The 17,180-nt window shown below is 43.0% G+C and overlaps 2 protein-coding genes across 10 annotated transcripts in view; one reads left to right on the top strand and one right to left on the bottom strand.

Annotated features, from left to right (window-relative positions):
* PLEK (pleckstrin) overlaps positions 1 to 17,180 on the bottom strand; it is a 67,774-nt gene that overhangs the window by 16,560 nt on the left and 34,034 nt on the right. For 3 of the 9 annotated variants that reach the window (XM_042796187.1, XM_032993497.2, XM_042796189.1), the window contains 4 exons: positions 5,749 to 5,872; positions 4,506 to 4,705; positions 1,435 to 1,542; positions 960 to 1,280 (listed from right to left, as the gene is read on the bottom strand). In XM_042796187.1, the coding sequence (XP_042652121.1) occupies positions 960 to 1,007 (48 nt within the window). In that variant the 5' untranslated portion in view covers positions 1,008 to 1,280; positions 1,435 to 1,542; positions 4,506 to 4,705; positions 5,749 to 5,872. Of the gene's footprint in view, positions 1 to 959; positions 1,281 to 1,434; positions 1,543 to 4,505; positions 4,706 to 5,748; positions 5,873 to 6,029; positions 6,097 to 8,521; positions 8,664 to 9,393; positions 9,489 to 17,180 lie in introns of those variants that run through there. The other 6 variants (XM_042796188.1, XM_042796190.1, XM_042796191.1 and 3 more) reach the window with 6 other exon arrangements.
* On the top strand, positions 9,550 to 16,923 carry CNRIP1 (cannabinoid receptor interacting protein 1). The gene is made up of 3 exons (XM_032993508.2): positions 9,550 to 9,734; positions 10,419 to 10,563; positions 15,307 to 16,923. The coding sequence occupies exons 1-3, from the start codon at positions 9,556 to 9,558 to the stop codon at positions 15,469 to 15,471; spliced, it is 489 nt and encodes a 162-aa protein (XP_032849399.1). The 5' UTR covers positions 9,550 to 9,555; the 3' UTR covers positions 15,472 to 16,923.

The following is a 17,180-nucleotide window of genomic DNA, read 5'->3' as shown; positions in this document are numbered from 1 at the left end:
TGTATATATCTTTTCCCTGGAATACCCAGCCAGCCACACAGTTGGGGATTGTCCCAGTGTCTAAATTTCCAGCCATTCCCCTGTCAAGGAAGAATACAGATCATAAGCCACTTGCTCTATATATCAGGCAATTGGAACTAGAGTTCTGCAATCTGCACAGCATGAATTTGGTGCTTTCCTTCCGCGTGACAGCATCACTGCAGCTTTGCGATTACTTTATGAACTTCCTTCCTTTCAGTGTCAGTGGAAATAAGACCGAGGAGCGGCCTCTTCACAACACCAGTCCCAGCCTAGAGATCACTCCAGTCAGTTGTTCTAATGAGTGACATTCTCATTCTGATGAGCAGACACCACGAGAGAGAGCTCCTCTCTTGCTCCAGGACTGACACTGTTTAGTTAGGCTACCTTAAGCCAGACTGATCTCACTAAGGATTTAATCAAAAGTCAAGGCCTTATCCTAAGGGCTCTATCACAAAAGACTCCAGAGCAGAGGTTGCTGTGGGGCAGCGACTGCCTTCCCAAAGAAGGGAAGTGCTCATGGCCCCCCACACTGTCTCTACGCAAAGGTGATCTGACCTCTTTAATGTCATGATGCTTCTTTGATGTTTAACTCAGCGAATAAGTGCAATGGAGTAGGCTGCGGCCATTTCAAGCTGTTACCAAGCTTCCACTAAGGACATTAGGTTACTTAATAAAAATACAAATCTTCTGATCCAAAGATACATCCAAGATGTGTTCAAAATGCGTTATGTAGTATTCAGACAAGAGATAACTGCTAGCAAGTACCTCTATAATCACTAATACCACATTATTTTACTGCTTAAGGAATTCTGTTCATTTGCCTATTCTTTTTGGAAAAAATGATCCTTTTTTTAAAAACTGAAGTATGTTTCCCTACACCTCCTTAACGTGTTCAGAATTAGCTTCCTCCTCCACTTGGTCCAAAACTGCCCACTTACCTTCTTAACCAAGTAGCCCTCCCTTATGCGCATTGGTTCTCGCTCCATTTCTCAGGCAATCCTGCTCTCTGGTCTCTCAGTGCTGGCAGTTAAGTTCCTCTGGTAGAAAAGCCAGTGGGCTGGCGTTTTTCACAGTACAGCTGTGTCACTTTCACAAGTTCCTCTGCCTGCTAATCACATGAAAACAAGCCCATTTCCTCTTACAGAGTGAGATAGGGAAACGCAGAAGCATGTGTGTATTTATAGTTTGCCTCTGACAGAACACAACAGCTTGCAAAACACTCAACTGTATCAAATACGGCCAGCCTTGATGACAGAATCCTGGGAAATTAAATAAGTATGTTAGTGCCCAATCCCAAGAAATCAGGCCCACTCTGCAAATACATGAAATCTAGCAAAACAACAAGCAAGGCGGTATGCTGTGTTGCTGCTTGGTGCATGCCAAAAAGATCTCAGAGGCAGGTTTCCAACTCACCAGTTCTGTCACTTCATCCAGTCTTTGAAGACTGGCTCCCAGTGGGTGAGCACATGGGTTCTGGCAGCGAGCTGGAGGGCCCTCACTTAGTTAATGATGATGCGCCCTCTGCTGATACAAGAAATTTATTTATCAGACTTGATCAGGTTTTGGAGTTCAGTGCTGAGACCACCCAAAGAAGTTAGCTGTCAAATAGGCAAAAATGGATTAAATCAGCTCATTGCAGAAAGTGCTGCAGAACATCACTTTGTATGATCATCTTTTACTGGCTGCAGAGTTCATTTGGCTATAATTGGTAAAAAAAATAAAACAAACCCATAATTTTCCGAAAGTTGATACATAGCAGAGTCACCATCCCTCTTCCCCATTCAGAAGCAAGGGTGGTGGTATATGGGAGGCAATAAAGAAGCAGCTGCATTGCCGAGAGCAAAGTATTCTCCCATGCACAAGACCCCAGATCATCACTTTTACAGCTGAGTCTGTTCAGATAAGGGTTGAGCCCAGGGTTACTCCATCTGTCACCTCTGCCACTTGTAAAAATCCCCAAAGAGGGACTTTTTCTGCAGACAGCAATTCCTGCTCTCCATTTGACTCTGTCTCAGCCTTTACTCGGGCGTATACAGAAGTCTGACAAAGTCTGTGATTGAGGATCAGATTAGAAGAGGCCTCACCTCAGAGACTTTCTCATCCTCATTGATGCCTATCTAGTGGTTCTCCCACAGAGGAGACTCCACTCCTTCCTCAGTTATCTGTATTAGTGCTTCACTATCCCAACTACTGAATGTTCATCTTCACTGTCTGAACTGAGATTTTTCTTTCCAGACCTTTCTCAACTAGCTGCTGCTCAGATGACCCCTCCAGTCTCATCTTCAGGCAGAGCACCTGTCTGTACCAGCAGTCTTGGGCTATACAGTTTGCAGTGCATTCTGCCCAAAGCATGCCTTTTTGTGATGATTTTCTGGATTATTAGGTCATTCAGGTTTTGTTTATAGAACCTACAGAGTCTCAGTATGTTGTTCCTTTGCTCATGTAAATCATGATATTGTGAGGATCTGATTGCTGTTAAAGGCCCTAGCTGCTGACCAAGCTAAATCATCCATTAGGCAGTTTGCAAATCAAAGATTCAATATATGCTTTCCAATTCCAAGTGTACTTGACATCAGGCAAGAGATTCAAAAATTATTAGAGAGACAGAAACTCACACATAGTACACGTGCTCTTTGGAAGCCGAGCTAGAAGTAAAATTTTATCACTAAAAAGTAATCAGAAAGCTTTGTGTCACATTTAGAGTAAAGAATCTGCCTACCAGTCCCAGGGCCTAGAAAGAATTGAAGATGCATTCCCAGAGTTGAGATGATCTAACTGAATTCCTGAGTTACATTTCTGTGAAGGCCTCCTTCATTTCCCATAAGCCTTAAAATTATGCTTGATGGACTCAGCAGACTTCTCCTGTATAATGTCTTCTTTGGTCAGTAATTCCTTTTGCTTTAAGAAGGTGAATTATTTCCTTCTCTTCCCTTTCATTCCAGTGGTTCCATCTTTGGGAAAAGGTACACTTTTTTTTTTTTTTTTCTCTGATTGGATAACCCAAAAATACAGGTCATAGACAACTCAAATTAAATACCTTTCACAGTATGGCTAGATGCCAAGCTATCCCTTTATTAGCTGCCTTGAGGCCATAATGCTACAGAACCTGGGCAAGCATTAGGGGTGAAGAGCTGGCTTACAGTTGGCTCTTCCTTCTGTCTTTACCTTGCAGCCCCTCAGATCTGAGGAAAGGGAAAGCCTCCCCCAGCTGGAAGGATTTACGAGGAACAAAGACAAAAGAATCTGCCAGCATTTTCCTCCCTGCAGGCAGCCTTTCCATAGGTTTTCCTGCTCTCCTGCTCTTGCTGGTTCAGTTGTGGGAACGAAGAATTGATGGTTAGCAAAATTGTAAACTGACCCTCAAACTAGAAGGACGGTTGTGGGTAAATGAAGCAGCAGTGCAGATCACCTTGTTGTGAGCATGAGAAGTTGCAGGTCAGAATAGCACCTGTGGAGCGTGTGATGAGCGAGTGGTCAGTAAACAGACTAGATCTGAGGGTCAGTAGGATGGGAGAAACAGAAATAAAAGATGTAAACACTGGAGTAAACAGACTAGAACTGAAGGTCAGTAGGATGGGAAAAACAGAAATTAAAGATGTAAACAGGGGGTAATAAATCGGGGGCTTGCATACAGATGGCAGCATTTGCTCTTGGCAATGCTCCCCCTTCACAAACAGAGGATTTTGTCATTATTTGGCACGTCATTCTGATCCCAGCTGGACCAAGACTGGCATTCAGTGTTTGTGCTGAGTCAGGATGACAGGGCTCTGCACAGTAAATTGGTGATATGAAATGTCCAGGAACAGATCCTCTTCAATAGAACATCTATATAACACTATATTAAAAAGTAGTTTAATCTGAACAAAAAAGGATGCTGACTCCACACTTTCACAAAAGCTCAGTTTCTCATTTACCTGCATGAAAAGCCCTTAGAGGTGTGAAATACAATTCTAGACAGAGTGGCACCAAGCAAATTACTCCAGAATCTACCATTAGCTACTTAAGCAACTCAGTGTGAAAGCATAAAATTACCTCCATCCAATATTAGCTGGAAACAACTACTTTTATAACACTTCTTTTCTTTATATTGTTTCTATTTCATCTTCAAATCTCAGATATCTCTTTTGCCCTTCTACCTTTACAAGTCTGGAACAATCCTTTTCTTTTAACACTGAGGCTTGGTTTCATTTATCACACATCATCACAGAGGAATCAGCACTTCATCTTGCCCCAAGCAGAAACGTGCGGATCAGCTAAATCACTCATGTAAAGCAAAATGGTCTTTAGCCATACAGTAGCCATGTCAGGTGTGAGGGATGGCCTGGACTGCTGGTGCATGCCTTCTTTATGCAGCCATTCCTAAAAAGTAGCATCAGGCATAAGAGAGCAGAAAAGCTGTATTTCTTCTAGCTCTCCACAGACTGGAGGATAGAGCGTTGTCTGGCAGAAAGTAACCTGCATTGTGAAAACCTGCTATAACTTACCCTGTTCTCCTCATTTCTGTCCTTAGTAGGTAAAGGAGTGTGAGGCTGGATTAGTAACATGTCACAATAGCACAATCAGTATCAGAGCTCTGTATCTTAGCTCAGTTTGCTGGTGGGTGATCTGTTCTTGCACAGAAGATCTTGCTCCTGTATTTCCTCAGAAAATTCTGGGTTTTTTTCTGCTACTTCAGGGTGCAATCCTGCAAGAATTTAAAAAAAAAAAAAAAAAAAAAAAAAAGTGACCTTATCTGAGCAAGGGATCTAGCTGAGAGACTGATGGGTGTTTATACCAAAAATTGGAACCATATCTTTGCAAATAAATGTGTCAGCTGCAAGGAAGACAGGCAGCTTCTCAGCTTGTTACTTTAGCTTCACTGCGCTCTCTGCTAGCCTTGCATAGCTGTTCTTCAAACATGTTTGCTGCATTGTAAATGCCATAAACCCACTCCATCTGTAACAGAGCACGAGAATTCTCCATAAATATGCATCTCTCCAGCAAATCAATCTGCATTTCCAGGGGAAATTAAATCAAATGCAGTGTGTTCAAAACGACTGCCTACATGGAAAAATAATATACACAAGTGGTTTGTAAAGGTGATAAAGACTCAGTCTGGCTTATAGTTCAGTAAAACCCTTTCTCACTTCTGCGTAGAGGCAGAGACCTCAAAAGAATTACAGTATTAAATTGAGAGCTGGCAGGTGCAAGTCTCAGCACAATTCACTCCATATGGAATCACACATATGGCTATTTTTAGCAGATGAGCGATTGTGGCTCTGGATCCACCTCTCGAAAAGAAGCCCGAAACTGGAACACTTCCAAATTTAGCACTGTGTTAAGAAAGGAATCAAAGAGGGGCAAGTATAAAAAGACCGTTACAGGTATTGTCCATGTCACCTTGGAATCTAAATGCTGTGGGTTGGCTGTCATAAATGAACCATCTTGTTCTGACCTCAAGGCACATTTTATATATTTAATTATTGTGGAGCTACGAAGTAGAATTAGTGCAGCAACTCTAAGTGGGAAGGCCTGCATAAACAATTAATACTGAAAAGCTTATGCAGTTGACATATCATCATGCACAGAAAGATCATATTGAGCGGACACAGTCAAGAAACCAAATGGATTTCTCCAGTATGTTTTCTAGACAAATTGGACTAGCACAAAACATAGGCCATGACTTATCTGCATATTAGCTCTGGCTTTTCATTGGATGCATCCTACCTCACCTGTGAACCTACTCACCTCTGCCCTGCAGTCGTTCCCCATCAGTGACACATGCAGGTGAGGTAGCTGCAGCAGGGAAGGCCTAGTCACAAGAGAGAGGTCTTGAAGGATGAAGCTGCAGTGTGACAAGACTTTCTTAGTTCTAGGAAGAAAAAGAGAGATGAGAATAGCTGAGCGTGCTGGCTGCAGCTCACTTGCAGGGGCTCACCACCCCCTTCAGAAGCACTAAGGGGTTCACCAGCGCACAGGGGAGTGCTGCAATGTTCCTGCCTCAAGGGAAGTGAATTAGTTTAACTTACCTTGCTGATTCCAGACAACAGGTTGGGAAGCCTCAGGTGCCAGGGAAAAAAAGGTAGATTTGAAGGACTGAAAAAAATAAAAAAGGCACTTTTGCACTGTACAAAAACATTAAAGATTCCAATGTTGACCCCTCAAATGTAGGTGAAGAGATCATATGAATGGACACAAATTTACCTCTTTGTTCCTGGAAGTAAATTACTTCTGTGGCTTAGGAGAAATGGGACCTTGTCCTAAGCCTATGATGATATATTTAGCTTTGAATTTTGCTAGCACATTTGCTCTGTGCTCCTGGCAAAACCACACTGTCTCCTTCATCCTGCAGTTATTTTGCTCCCTACAGAATATCAGACAATTAACATGAAGTAACCATGCAGCAGCTTGGGGGTTGAGACACACAGAAAATCCTCACAGGGACTGGAAGGGCATGGGTGTCTCTAGCCAGGGCCAATCCCACCATACCCATGGGGATGGTCTAAAGTCAAGCCAGGTAGTCAGCCTGCAGACCAAGATCAACAACATCCACAGCTGGATATGTCTGTGGCAGATGTGGAGAACAGCACTCCTAAGCATAACTGAGAAAGGGAGAGAAGGCCCAAGGCTGAGCTGAAATGGAGCCCATGGGCAGAGCTGTGGGCAGGTGCCCCGGGTGAAGCAGGTCAGGGTCATTAAGGTGGGCAGCAACAAAACTAACCTCCCAGAAAGACTCAGCAAAGGCAAGCCCTCCCCTTGATCTACACTGATAAAGAGTATCTGGTAGGATCAGATAAGTAAATGTACATGAAGTTATTGGATTGATTGGAGAAAAAAAAAAAAAAAAAAAAAAAAAAAAAGCAATGCCTGTTTAAAATTCCTCCTTGATAAATATTCTACTCTGACCAATGTTTCACTTTACATGGTAAAAGTTACTCAGCCTATGCATACATAATCCATAATATGATGCTTTTTTAGTTCTCCCTCATTCTTGCCACTTTTTGCCATAGTGGTTTGGAGTAAAGTCATAGCCTGAGCTGTGTCAGAGAAAGATATCATTCAGGCAGAAATAATAAGGGAAAAAACCTCGGTATAGATCTGACCTCTTATGTATTTGGAAAATTAACTGTAATCAATGTCTTCAGCTACACACAATTTACTACAACATGATATGTCTGGCCCATGAGGCAAGTAAAACTGATCCCTGGCAATGGCCATTATTCTTTACACACCACTTTAAGTGATACTATCAGGTTCCCCACATGTAAGGCCTCTGTGATTTTGTACTGAATTACATTTAAATTTACAGAAGTGGGAATTGCTGCAAGCAAAACTTCCAACAAGCCACAAAGTGCAGCAGTTTCAGCAGAATATAATGAAAAATGAGAATTCTCTTGTAATGAGCAAAAAAGATAAGGAGAAACACAAATTTAGTCTTCTTTTATGGAGCCATACTATTACGAGATAAATGTCTATATATAGCAGCTTCTTCCTCATCTGAAAACCTGTGCATACCCTTTGATTGTCTGATAACTTCCAAGATATTTTTGAGACCATTCATTGTTGATCTCAACAATGGTTGAAGGGATTAATTTTACCTAACTTTTGGTGGACTGCTTTTGAGGACCTTTAAAGTCAGCAGATATCTTTGCAACAAATCTGTGAGTTCAGTGTATGATTTGTGATCAAATGTTGGTCCCCACTGTGGGATGAATTGCTCCTGCAACTTATGACTTCATTAGATGCAACTACTTTTTGATTAGATGCCCTTTGACAATACAAGTCTTATGTGACTCACCAAGCACAAAAGATTCTTCTCAAACATTAATGCTGATAATGCTGCTACCTCATCATACACAGAGAAATGTTGATTTTTTTTTTTAATAGCATTTGTTTCACTCTTGACTCTTCAGCGGGAGAAGCAATGACTGCACTGCCTAACTACTTCCCTGTAGGGAAGTTCCTGCTGCCAGTGACTGCTATCAAAGGTAGGATGTTACTTACAAAACTCATCACATACATAGTTTTTAGAGGCAGGGATCACACCCTGCCCTTATCTTTGTGGAATCCTGGCTGGCTGAACACATTATGAAACCTATTCTTAGTTGGATATCTGATCAAGGCAAATACAGTAGGGTTTGTTTGTTTGTTTGTTTTTTCCCCAGAGGTTGTTTTCAACAGAATGTATTCTTTTGCTTAATGTTCACAATAAGATTTATTTCACTGATTAACTTGCACGCACAAACAAATGCAGCTGGGTAATGCTATATCTTCCATTCGGTTTAGCAATACTACCTTTTACCACCATGTGTACATCCCAGCTCAAGAAAAACAAAGAAAAAGGCCAGGTCCAGCGCAACACGTAACTGTGAAATTCTCCTAATAAAATCATTAACTCTGCTATAATGACCAATCAAACAAGAAATATATTTGTGGCCTAAATCCCGTGTCAGCCATAAGAATGTTGCAGTTTTAACAGCAAACAAGAACAAATGAAAAATAATGGAAAGGATGCACAAACCTGCTCCTGGGTTAAACTATTAGATGGGAATGAGACCGGCAGGGAGTTGAATTATGGTACAACTTCCAGTTTCAGAGATCTTTCTTCTTGAAGAAATGGTACCAGCCATAGGTAAAGAGTAGTATTAGACTTAAATAAATGAGATTCTGATCTGATACTGCAATTACAGTGGGATTTTTTCCTATTAAAATAAGAAGATTGCAATAAAGTGCTTTAAAAAATCCCAGCAGAAACTCTGAACCAAATATCGATGTTGACTGCTGACTTCCGGGAGCAAGAAACTGACCCTCAGTCTAGGGACGGTGGCTCACAAAAGCCTTTTTTTGTACAGGGAGGGAGAAGAGCCACCAAACCACGTCTTGGCTTTCGGCCCTCCCCTCCCTCTCTCAGGCAGCCCTGGCTCCTTCGAGCCGCCATGCAGATGCTTCAGTCCACCCCAGCGGGCTCGACCAGCCCGCAGGAGACGGCTCCCCGCGGGGAGGGGCTCAGCAGGGTGATTTGGAAGGGGGTCAACACCCCCCCCCCCCCCCCACGCGTGCCCCCAGCGCGCTGCCCGGGGCGGGGCAGCCCCGTGGGGCGCTCCCCGCCCGCGCCGCTGTCCGCAGCCGTGGTGCTGAACCGGCGCCGCCCGGCCCGCGGCCCCGGGGCTCCCTCCGCCACGAACGGCGGGATTAAGGCTGCACTAATCGGGGCCGGATTAACTCCCTGGAAACCGACGGCAGTCGGAGCAGCTGCAAATGTCCCCCAGATGGGGAGATTTGCGGGGGGGTGGGGTGGGGTGGGGCGGCCGGGGGAACGGGCTGCATCCGCCGCCCAGATGCTGCGCCGCGATTAGGGGGAGGGGAAAAAAAAAACCCAAATATATCATCTACCGCTTTTGGGAAGGGCTGGGCTGGTTGGGATCCGGCAGCCCCTCCTCTTCCTCCTCCCTCCTCCTCCTCCTCTCCGTCGCAGACTCGCTCTTCTGTCCCAGCCTTCAGCGGAAGGGGCGAGAGGAGCGCAGAGCCCGCAGTTCCACCCCGTGGCGACAAGCGATGGGAGACATCCCCGGCCTCGTGAAAATCAGCGTCTCCCTCAAAATCCAGCCCAACGACGGGGCGGTGTATTTCAAGGTGGACGGGCAGCGCTTCGGTCAGAACCGCACCATCAAGCTGCTGACAGGGGCCAAATACAAGATCGAGGTGGCCTTGCGGCCCGGCACCGTCCAGGCCACGTAAGTGCAGCCTCCCTGCTCGGGGCGGCTCCCCCCGGCCCAGCCCGTCCACGCAGCTTTATTTTTAGAGGTTTCATATTTTTTTCCTGCCAGGCTGACGGCACGGGGTTCCGTGATTTCTTCCTCCCCGCCCCTTTTGGGTGGGTGGCCCCCTTTCTCGGTCACTGGCCAGCTGTTCGCGGTTATTTGGCCCGTCTGCCTCCGGCGAGAGGCCGCGTTTAGGAGTCGCTCCCTCCCCACCTTCTCCCGGAGCTCTTTCAAGCCCAGGTGCTTTCGTCCCGCCGTGCCCGCGGTTTGCCCTGGAGGCAGAGGGAAGCGGCAGCTCCAGCCCTGCACTTCAGGGCTGCAGCACACCCAAACCTTGCTGCAGCATGGCAAAGCACAGTCTGGGACCGGGTAGGATGCAGATAGGGAAGAGGCCCTGGGTGGATTCGCCTAACCTCTCCCCACCTACTCCAGAGCAGATCCCTCCTGCCTCTCCTTTCTACACCTTCCCTGGGTGACTGCAGAGCCCTGACATATCTCAGGAGCCCCAGTGAGTCAGCAGCAGCTGCAGGTCTGCCAAAATCCATGAAGCATCCCCCAGCGCAGAGGCTGCCAGGCTGTGAGCCCACGTGCTGGCTCCGAACTGCCAGGAAAGGGGCATGCTGGGCTGCTGAAAGGCTGGATCTCCTCTCTTTGCAGGACAATGGGCATCGGGGGTGTCAATGTCCCACTGGAAGAGAAATCAAGGGATGCACAGGTAGCCTCTTACACAGGCATCTACGACACAGAAGGGGTGCCCCATACCAAGAGTGGGGAAAGACAGCCCATCCAGGTCAACATGCAGGTATGTGGTTCTCCAGGCCTGGCATGGGAAGACAAGGGAAGGCAGCAGGGCGTTGAATCCCAAAGAAAGGTGTGGAGGTCTAATATTCCAGGGCAAACTGATCACAGCTGCTGCCCTCCTCTCTGCTTTGCATCAGTAAACCGGAAAACACAAGCCCTGCTTCCCGAAGGGAAGCCGGAAGGGCAGCAAGGGCCAGGAAGCGATAGGGTGATTTACAGAGACATGCAAAGCCCTTTGGGGTGCTTCAGCAGAAAGAAATGGGTGCTGAACCCCTCTTGCCTCTTCTGCAGGATTTCAGGCAACTCATTCCTACATCGCTGGCTGGGAATTCAATCCCAAGACCTTGGCATACAGGGAACCCCTCTTTTGCCTGCCAGCCCTGCCAGGTTTTTTGGAGCAGAGCATGCCCCAAGCATGAGGAGTGACTACTCTCACCTTCCACCTGTCACCTGCAGGATGCCTGAGGGCCTGCCAGAGGCTGAAAGCATGTGTGAGAACATCCCCCTCTCCAGAAGCCTGTCTTCTCCCTTTCTTTTCCCATATGCTTCCATTATCCCGTTATCTCTGCATCCACCAACCTAAATTTGTACACAAGTGGCTCCTCACCCCAACCTTAAAGAGAAGCTCCAAGGGTGAGATGACAAAAGCTTCAGCCCATAAGGCAGCAGAGCTGACAGACAGGAAGAGCAGCAGGCAGATTCCACAGCACTCTTCAGGTAGTGCGCTCAGGGTGCAGAGGGAGATTTGTTTTGTTCTGGTTTTGGTTTGGATGTTTGTTTTTTTTTTTTTTTTTCCCTCTCCTGATTACAGTTGTGAGGGATTCTTGCTGTTTATTCTGTGCCTCCTGTACCAAAAGGGGAAACGTGGTAGTAAGCCATATTCATCTGAACCTGTCTTAAGGGTCTGTTCCAATTTATACAAGTTTAGGACCTTGCCAAACCCACCAGATTTCAGCTTTTTCTCACATTTGCTCACTGCACACAAGATTTCATATTGATCTTTATCTTCACTATTTTTTTCTGGAATCACCATTTAGCATGACAGTCCCCTTCTGAATAGAAACTGTTAACATCTCAATTTGGAGTTTCTAATAATTACAGCATGCGTAACTTAATGTGATATGGGTCTCCAAAATTAACAGTTACTACTTCATAATCTTAGTTTAATAAGACTGCCCTGAAGTATTTGTTAATCACTCTTCTATACAGTCACCTCTTTTTAACACCCAGGAAAACCAAACACCCAGTATGACTTCTGAACCAGCAGAACAGGGCTGCTGGATGCCACTGTTGTGTATTGCAGTTGTATTCCACACTGTCCTTATACCAGGAGGTGAAAGGGCAGTGCTCCCCCCAAAAAACAACTGCTTTGACTAAGGCATCCCTATTTTGATAGCCACCTTTACCCTGAAGTGTAGAACAGATTTGAACTCTGAAAATCTGGAAGTTTAACTTTTCTTATGGAGAAAACCCAAGTCAAATCATAAATTAAGTAATTCCAAGAAATGCAAGGAGAGTCTGATTTTCAGATACAAGCTCTGAGATGGTTTGTTGCAGCATCAGAATGAGTAGCCACAATATTTGTCCGAAGAGCTGATTTTACAAATCAAATCCTTGGATATTAACAATGAAGTTAAGAGAATTTTCAAGTGTTAAGCAGGTCCTCAACTCCTTTTAGGATTTGATCTTGATAGATAGGTTCTTCCATACAGACTTAGACATCCACAACTGATACTTTTAAGTATTAAATATAGGCAATTCAACAGGGATTTACATGTTTAACTCATCATTTAGCTGCTTAGCCAGACAGAGCCACAAAAGATTTAGGGAACCAGCCTCAGATACCCCAGTCTGAAAACTGCTTCTAATACCCAAAATAGTGAAGATTCTTCCTGAATTTTCAAAACTGGGCTTACTGCACACATCTTTAAATTTTCCTGTTTCTTTCAACTATGAGGAACTTCTGCTTCCACTTCCTTTTCTAGAACAGGCAGGATCCTGTTGCATCCTAGGGAGACAGAAACACTATTCAAGGCATAAGATCTGAACTCACATTAGAAATAGAGTGTGAGGTCAGTCCTGCAGTTAAAAACTGGCCTGATACTGCCAGTCTAGTGCCTGAAAGACAGGTCTACAAAGGTCTGTAAGAATTTATTTCTCATCTGCTTTAAAACAAATAATTCTGTGTGCTCCTACTTTAACTACCTAGTAGACATCTGACCTATTAAAGCCACAGTTTATACACGTAAACCAACAATTCTGAATTCCAGAATCTGAGGATGCGTTTGCTACCTGAATGCCCAATTACGCACACTATCCAGAAATTGCTAAACTGCCTAGCAAATGGTGTAAACTAATTCACAAACCTCTCTTTGGGTCTTATTTTATTCTTGGTCAGACTAGACTAAGATTGAATAAAGAAGATAGACCTCTATTCCCAGTAATAAATAGCCATCAAATCATCCTAGCATGCAAAGTCATAGTGATTAAATAACTATTCACGCCTATAGCACTGCATGACAGAATAGCAGACAGGGAAATAGGCTTCTAAGCCTGACCTACAAAGAGTAGGGCCATCCCTCCTCCTTGGGGAAGCCCATATAGAGGCCCAGTGGAGGAGCCAGTATTCAACTGCAGGAACCATAGGAATTAAGGGGAGCTCTGAGGATGCAGAATGCTCATTACACCACCGAGCTGCTGCATGTGCTAAGTACTGGGGGGGGGAGGCACATGGTAGTAGAAAAGCTCTGCAATTAATTCTTTCCTTCTCCTGGAAATCCACAGCAGTCAAACTAATCAGGATAACTCAGCAAACTGGGTCATTGGAAGAAGATAGAATTTGTTTTCTTCCTCTATCTTGTGGAAATTCAGATCTTCCATACATTAATGACATGAAATGCTGCTCTTGTATCATATCACCTTCCACAAATGCTGTTAGAAATGCCTTTTCTTCCTCAGTTTCCACACTGAGGGTGGCTGACACTCCTCTCTGAAAATTTCTCTTTGTGGATTGTGCATAGTAATATCCAATGTTCCTAACCTTTACTATCTTGTATTATGAGTGTATTCAAGATTACTATCAAAAATGATTAATTTAAAAAATTCCTTAATTAAGGTTGTAGTTACTATGAGAGAGAAAATAGCCTGTACACATAATTCTCTCTTGGTCAAAGGAAGCAGCAGAAATATTTCAGCTGTTCCTTCAAGGTAACACTTGGAACTGGAGCCAAATAAAAACCTTCCACTAACAGCACACAACAACTCCTGCTGTTGTCAAGGCTAAATTTAAGTTACCACAGTGGGCTGGGGGAAGGTTTAAAGCAATGTCAATTATGCAGCAGCAACTTACAAACCACATCTTGAATTAAGAAAAAAACAAAACAAAAACAAAGCATGTCCTTCTGAGAAAACTGGATATAGAAGGCTCTGCTCAGGAAGAGTCAGGAAGAGTCACTATGAAAAAGGGCTTTCATACTGACTTTGCAAGTGTGATTATACTAGGCAGATGATTGAAGGTCAGGTCCCAGGCACATAACAGGAATGGAAAACAGTCAAGTGAAGAAGGTGTCATTAGAGTGAGTGATGGAATTATTTAAAAGGAAAAAATGTTGAAGAACAGAGCTGTTCGGTAGTGCTGAATCTACTATCTAGTATCTTCTAACAACGTACACAGTCAATGAGCCATACTGCTGGACTAACAGCAATACTGTTTAATTGCTTCAATACTGAAGCAAAACAGGCTTCAGACACACATACTTCAGATTCTCTGCAAGGTCTCAAAGCACAGAAACTCAAATTTTACATCACCATAATTAAAGTCATAATTTATCCTTGACAGCCTCACTCATAAGGTTTTTCTGATGTTGTAAGGGTGTCTAGCAATGGCTTTAAAAAAAAATAAATTATTCTACAGAATTTACTATAGCCATAGTCTCATTTACTTAAAAGTTGTAAGCACAATCAGACAGCTTACAGTCAATGTTTCACTACTCCTTCACTGTATTAGATCCTTACCTGCTAAATACACTGATTATCTCCTTCCTAGCTTTTGTTACTCATACCTAAGTTTGAAAAGCTGCACTTTCACAGTACAACTAGCAATTACAGAAATGCACAAAGAACTTGTTTTGCTTAAGTTTCATGTAAAATGCAGAACAGAATTCCAGGGAAGGAGTAAGTGGTCTAATAGCAGCATGTCTCTGTCAAGACACTGCAAACACAAGGCTACAAAATACAGGACATTAAAAATTTCAGATTGAGCAAAAGAAGGAATCTTCTCAATCCTAACTGCAGCCTCTAAGTATGGTATAAAGGTGAAGTGATGGTCTGTATCACTACAGATCACTGCTCCATGATCTACAGTATATACAAGCCACTTAGAGATCGTTGAGCCAACTACTGCTGTGTTGTCTTAGGAAGAAGTACAGCTTTGATTCTTGGTGTTAGTAACTTTTATCCATATGGGAACTTGAACATTTTTACTCCCTTCCCTTTCCCAGGTATAAGTGCAAGAGGACAGTACATGGAGAATATGATCCTTCATGTTTTATGCATACCTAAGCATAAAAGACTTTGTGACTGTTAGAACAGGCTTTGCAGATGTTTGATTTATTGAGTTGAGGAACAATAGACCCTGTATCAGCTGTTTTATGTTCCATAGTTTCCTAAGTGTTCTTTCTCATTAAGAGAGAGAAATCAACAAAATAATCAGCTCACTAACACTGATATTCCCTCTTCCTCGCAGTTTAATGACATTGGCGTTTTTGAAACGGTCTGGCAAGTCAAATTCTACAACTACCACAAACGGGATCATTGCCAGTGGGGAAACAGTTTTGGCAGTATTGAGTATGAATGCAAACCAAATGAAACACGCAGTCTTATGTGGATCAATAAAGAGACCTTCCACTGAAGAGATATGAAACCAATACTGTTGGACAATCTCCCAAAAGAAAAATCTACCTTTTTAAACCAGCAAGAAGCCTTAACAAAGGCATACTGTAATGTTGCTTTGTTCCATAAGGTTCCAACAACTATGCTGTATGGTGGTGCCACTAAAATCTTTGCCTATTACTGTATTTTAAGTTTACCATGGCATCTGCAACATTCTTTATCTGCCACCCTGAGAATACTGAAAATTTCATAGTACAGAATATTTGATAGCTGGGTAGAAAGTCATACCATCATAATATTATCATAAGTATTTGGATTATTCTCACTAAATGGTTCCACTAGGCGTAAGAACTTTTGTGAAGTGTTTTGCTTTATTGCTTAGAATTTGGATGCAACATCACATCAGTGATTTCTGTACTTGTGTTTGTTCCTAAACTGCTGTGCTCCTTCAAGCATTTTGTCATACATGTCATCCCAGTGGACAGCAAAAAGTGCAAATTATAGGTATTTGTAGGTTTAGCTAAATGGCAGCTACTGCACTGTTGATATTGTGCTTTCATAACAGGGGATTTGGAAACTCATTCTCCCTTTGGTTAGATGCTGTAAGACATTCTGTGAAAAGTTTGTTAATTTACCAATTCTCTCAAAATAGGATTCTTTGTTGTTAAGTTTCCTAGTCTCCGAAATAGCTCTGGGGAAACAGTATAAAGCGTGCTAACCTGAATTAAGGAAAAGCAATAAATCAGTTGTGGTATTGAAGACATCTAACAACATGGCTAATATCTATCTTAAGATCATGTAGTGTTCTTGAAAGATATAGCAGCCATACTTGATTTAGTTCTTTGAGTAAGAGTTCTGATGGTAATCTCAGTTTTTGTTTTAATGACACATTGCTCAAATCAGTAAAATCCTACAAATCAACTTGTTCAACCCAAACCACTGTATTGTACCAAACTCAACAGAATTTCTGACCAACAAACACTCGGTAGTGTGAAGAGAATACAGATCTCAATGCATGTTTATACATGCATTGCACTTTTTCAAAGAAAGATAAGTATGTAAGCATTTGCATGGTTATAACTAAAGGTGCTACATAAACACTAGATCAGTGTTTAACACACACAGACAGCGAAAAACAAACATATCTTTTATTTCAGTAAATAAAGCAGGGAAACAAATACACCGTCCCATCCCCAACTTGGACTAAAGTAAGCTGTCAGTTCTTGCATATCTGTTATTCCTTTTGTGAATAATTTGTAAATTGTGTATGTAAACAGTAACCATGACTTTTGATCTTTGTAATAAAGGACTTAAACAATTTATTCTCTAGTATTACCATCTAAATGAGTTGAAAACACTGTATCAAAAAAAGGCAGTGGATTTGGAAGTCAGACAGCAGAGGGTATGTAGTCTGTGCTTTCTGAGAATCCAGCCCAAAGTACCTCATGTGCGTTACCCAAAGCTAGTGTTTCTAGGAAATACAGATCCAATGTGCTAGAATGCAGCCAGTTAATGTGATAACACTCAATAGAGCTTATTGATAAAATTCAACTGCATTTTGTTGCACTAACACTGTGTGAAAAGCAGAGATTTAGGATAGAAGTGAAATACCAAAGAAGTTATGTCTTCCATTGAATTATTAATCCAAAAGCTGGACTGTTACAGATCTCTACAGACAAAAGAGCCTGACAGTAGCGCTTACGTAATACACCACTGAACAGCGAGTTA

Source organism: Tyto alba, unplaced genomic scaffold (assembly GCF_018691265.1).
Source record: "Tyto alba isolate M040663 unplaced genomic scaffold, T.alba_DEE_v4.0 Super-Scaffold_22, whole genome shotgun sequence".
In the NCBI taxonomy this organism is placed as follows: domain Eukaryota; kingdom Metazoa; phylum Chordata; class Aves; order Strigiformes; family Tytonidae; genus Tyto; species Tyto alba.
Note: the sequence above shows the minus strand (reverse complement) of the source record. Positions and strands in the feature narration are given on the sequence as shown.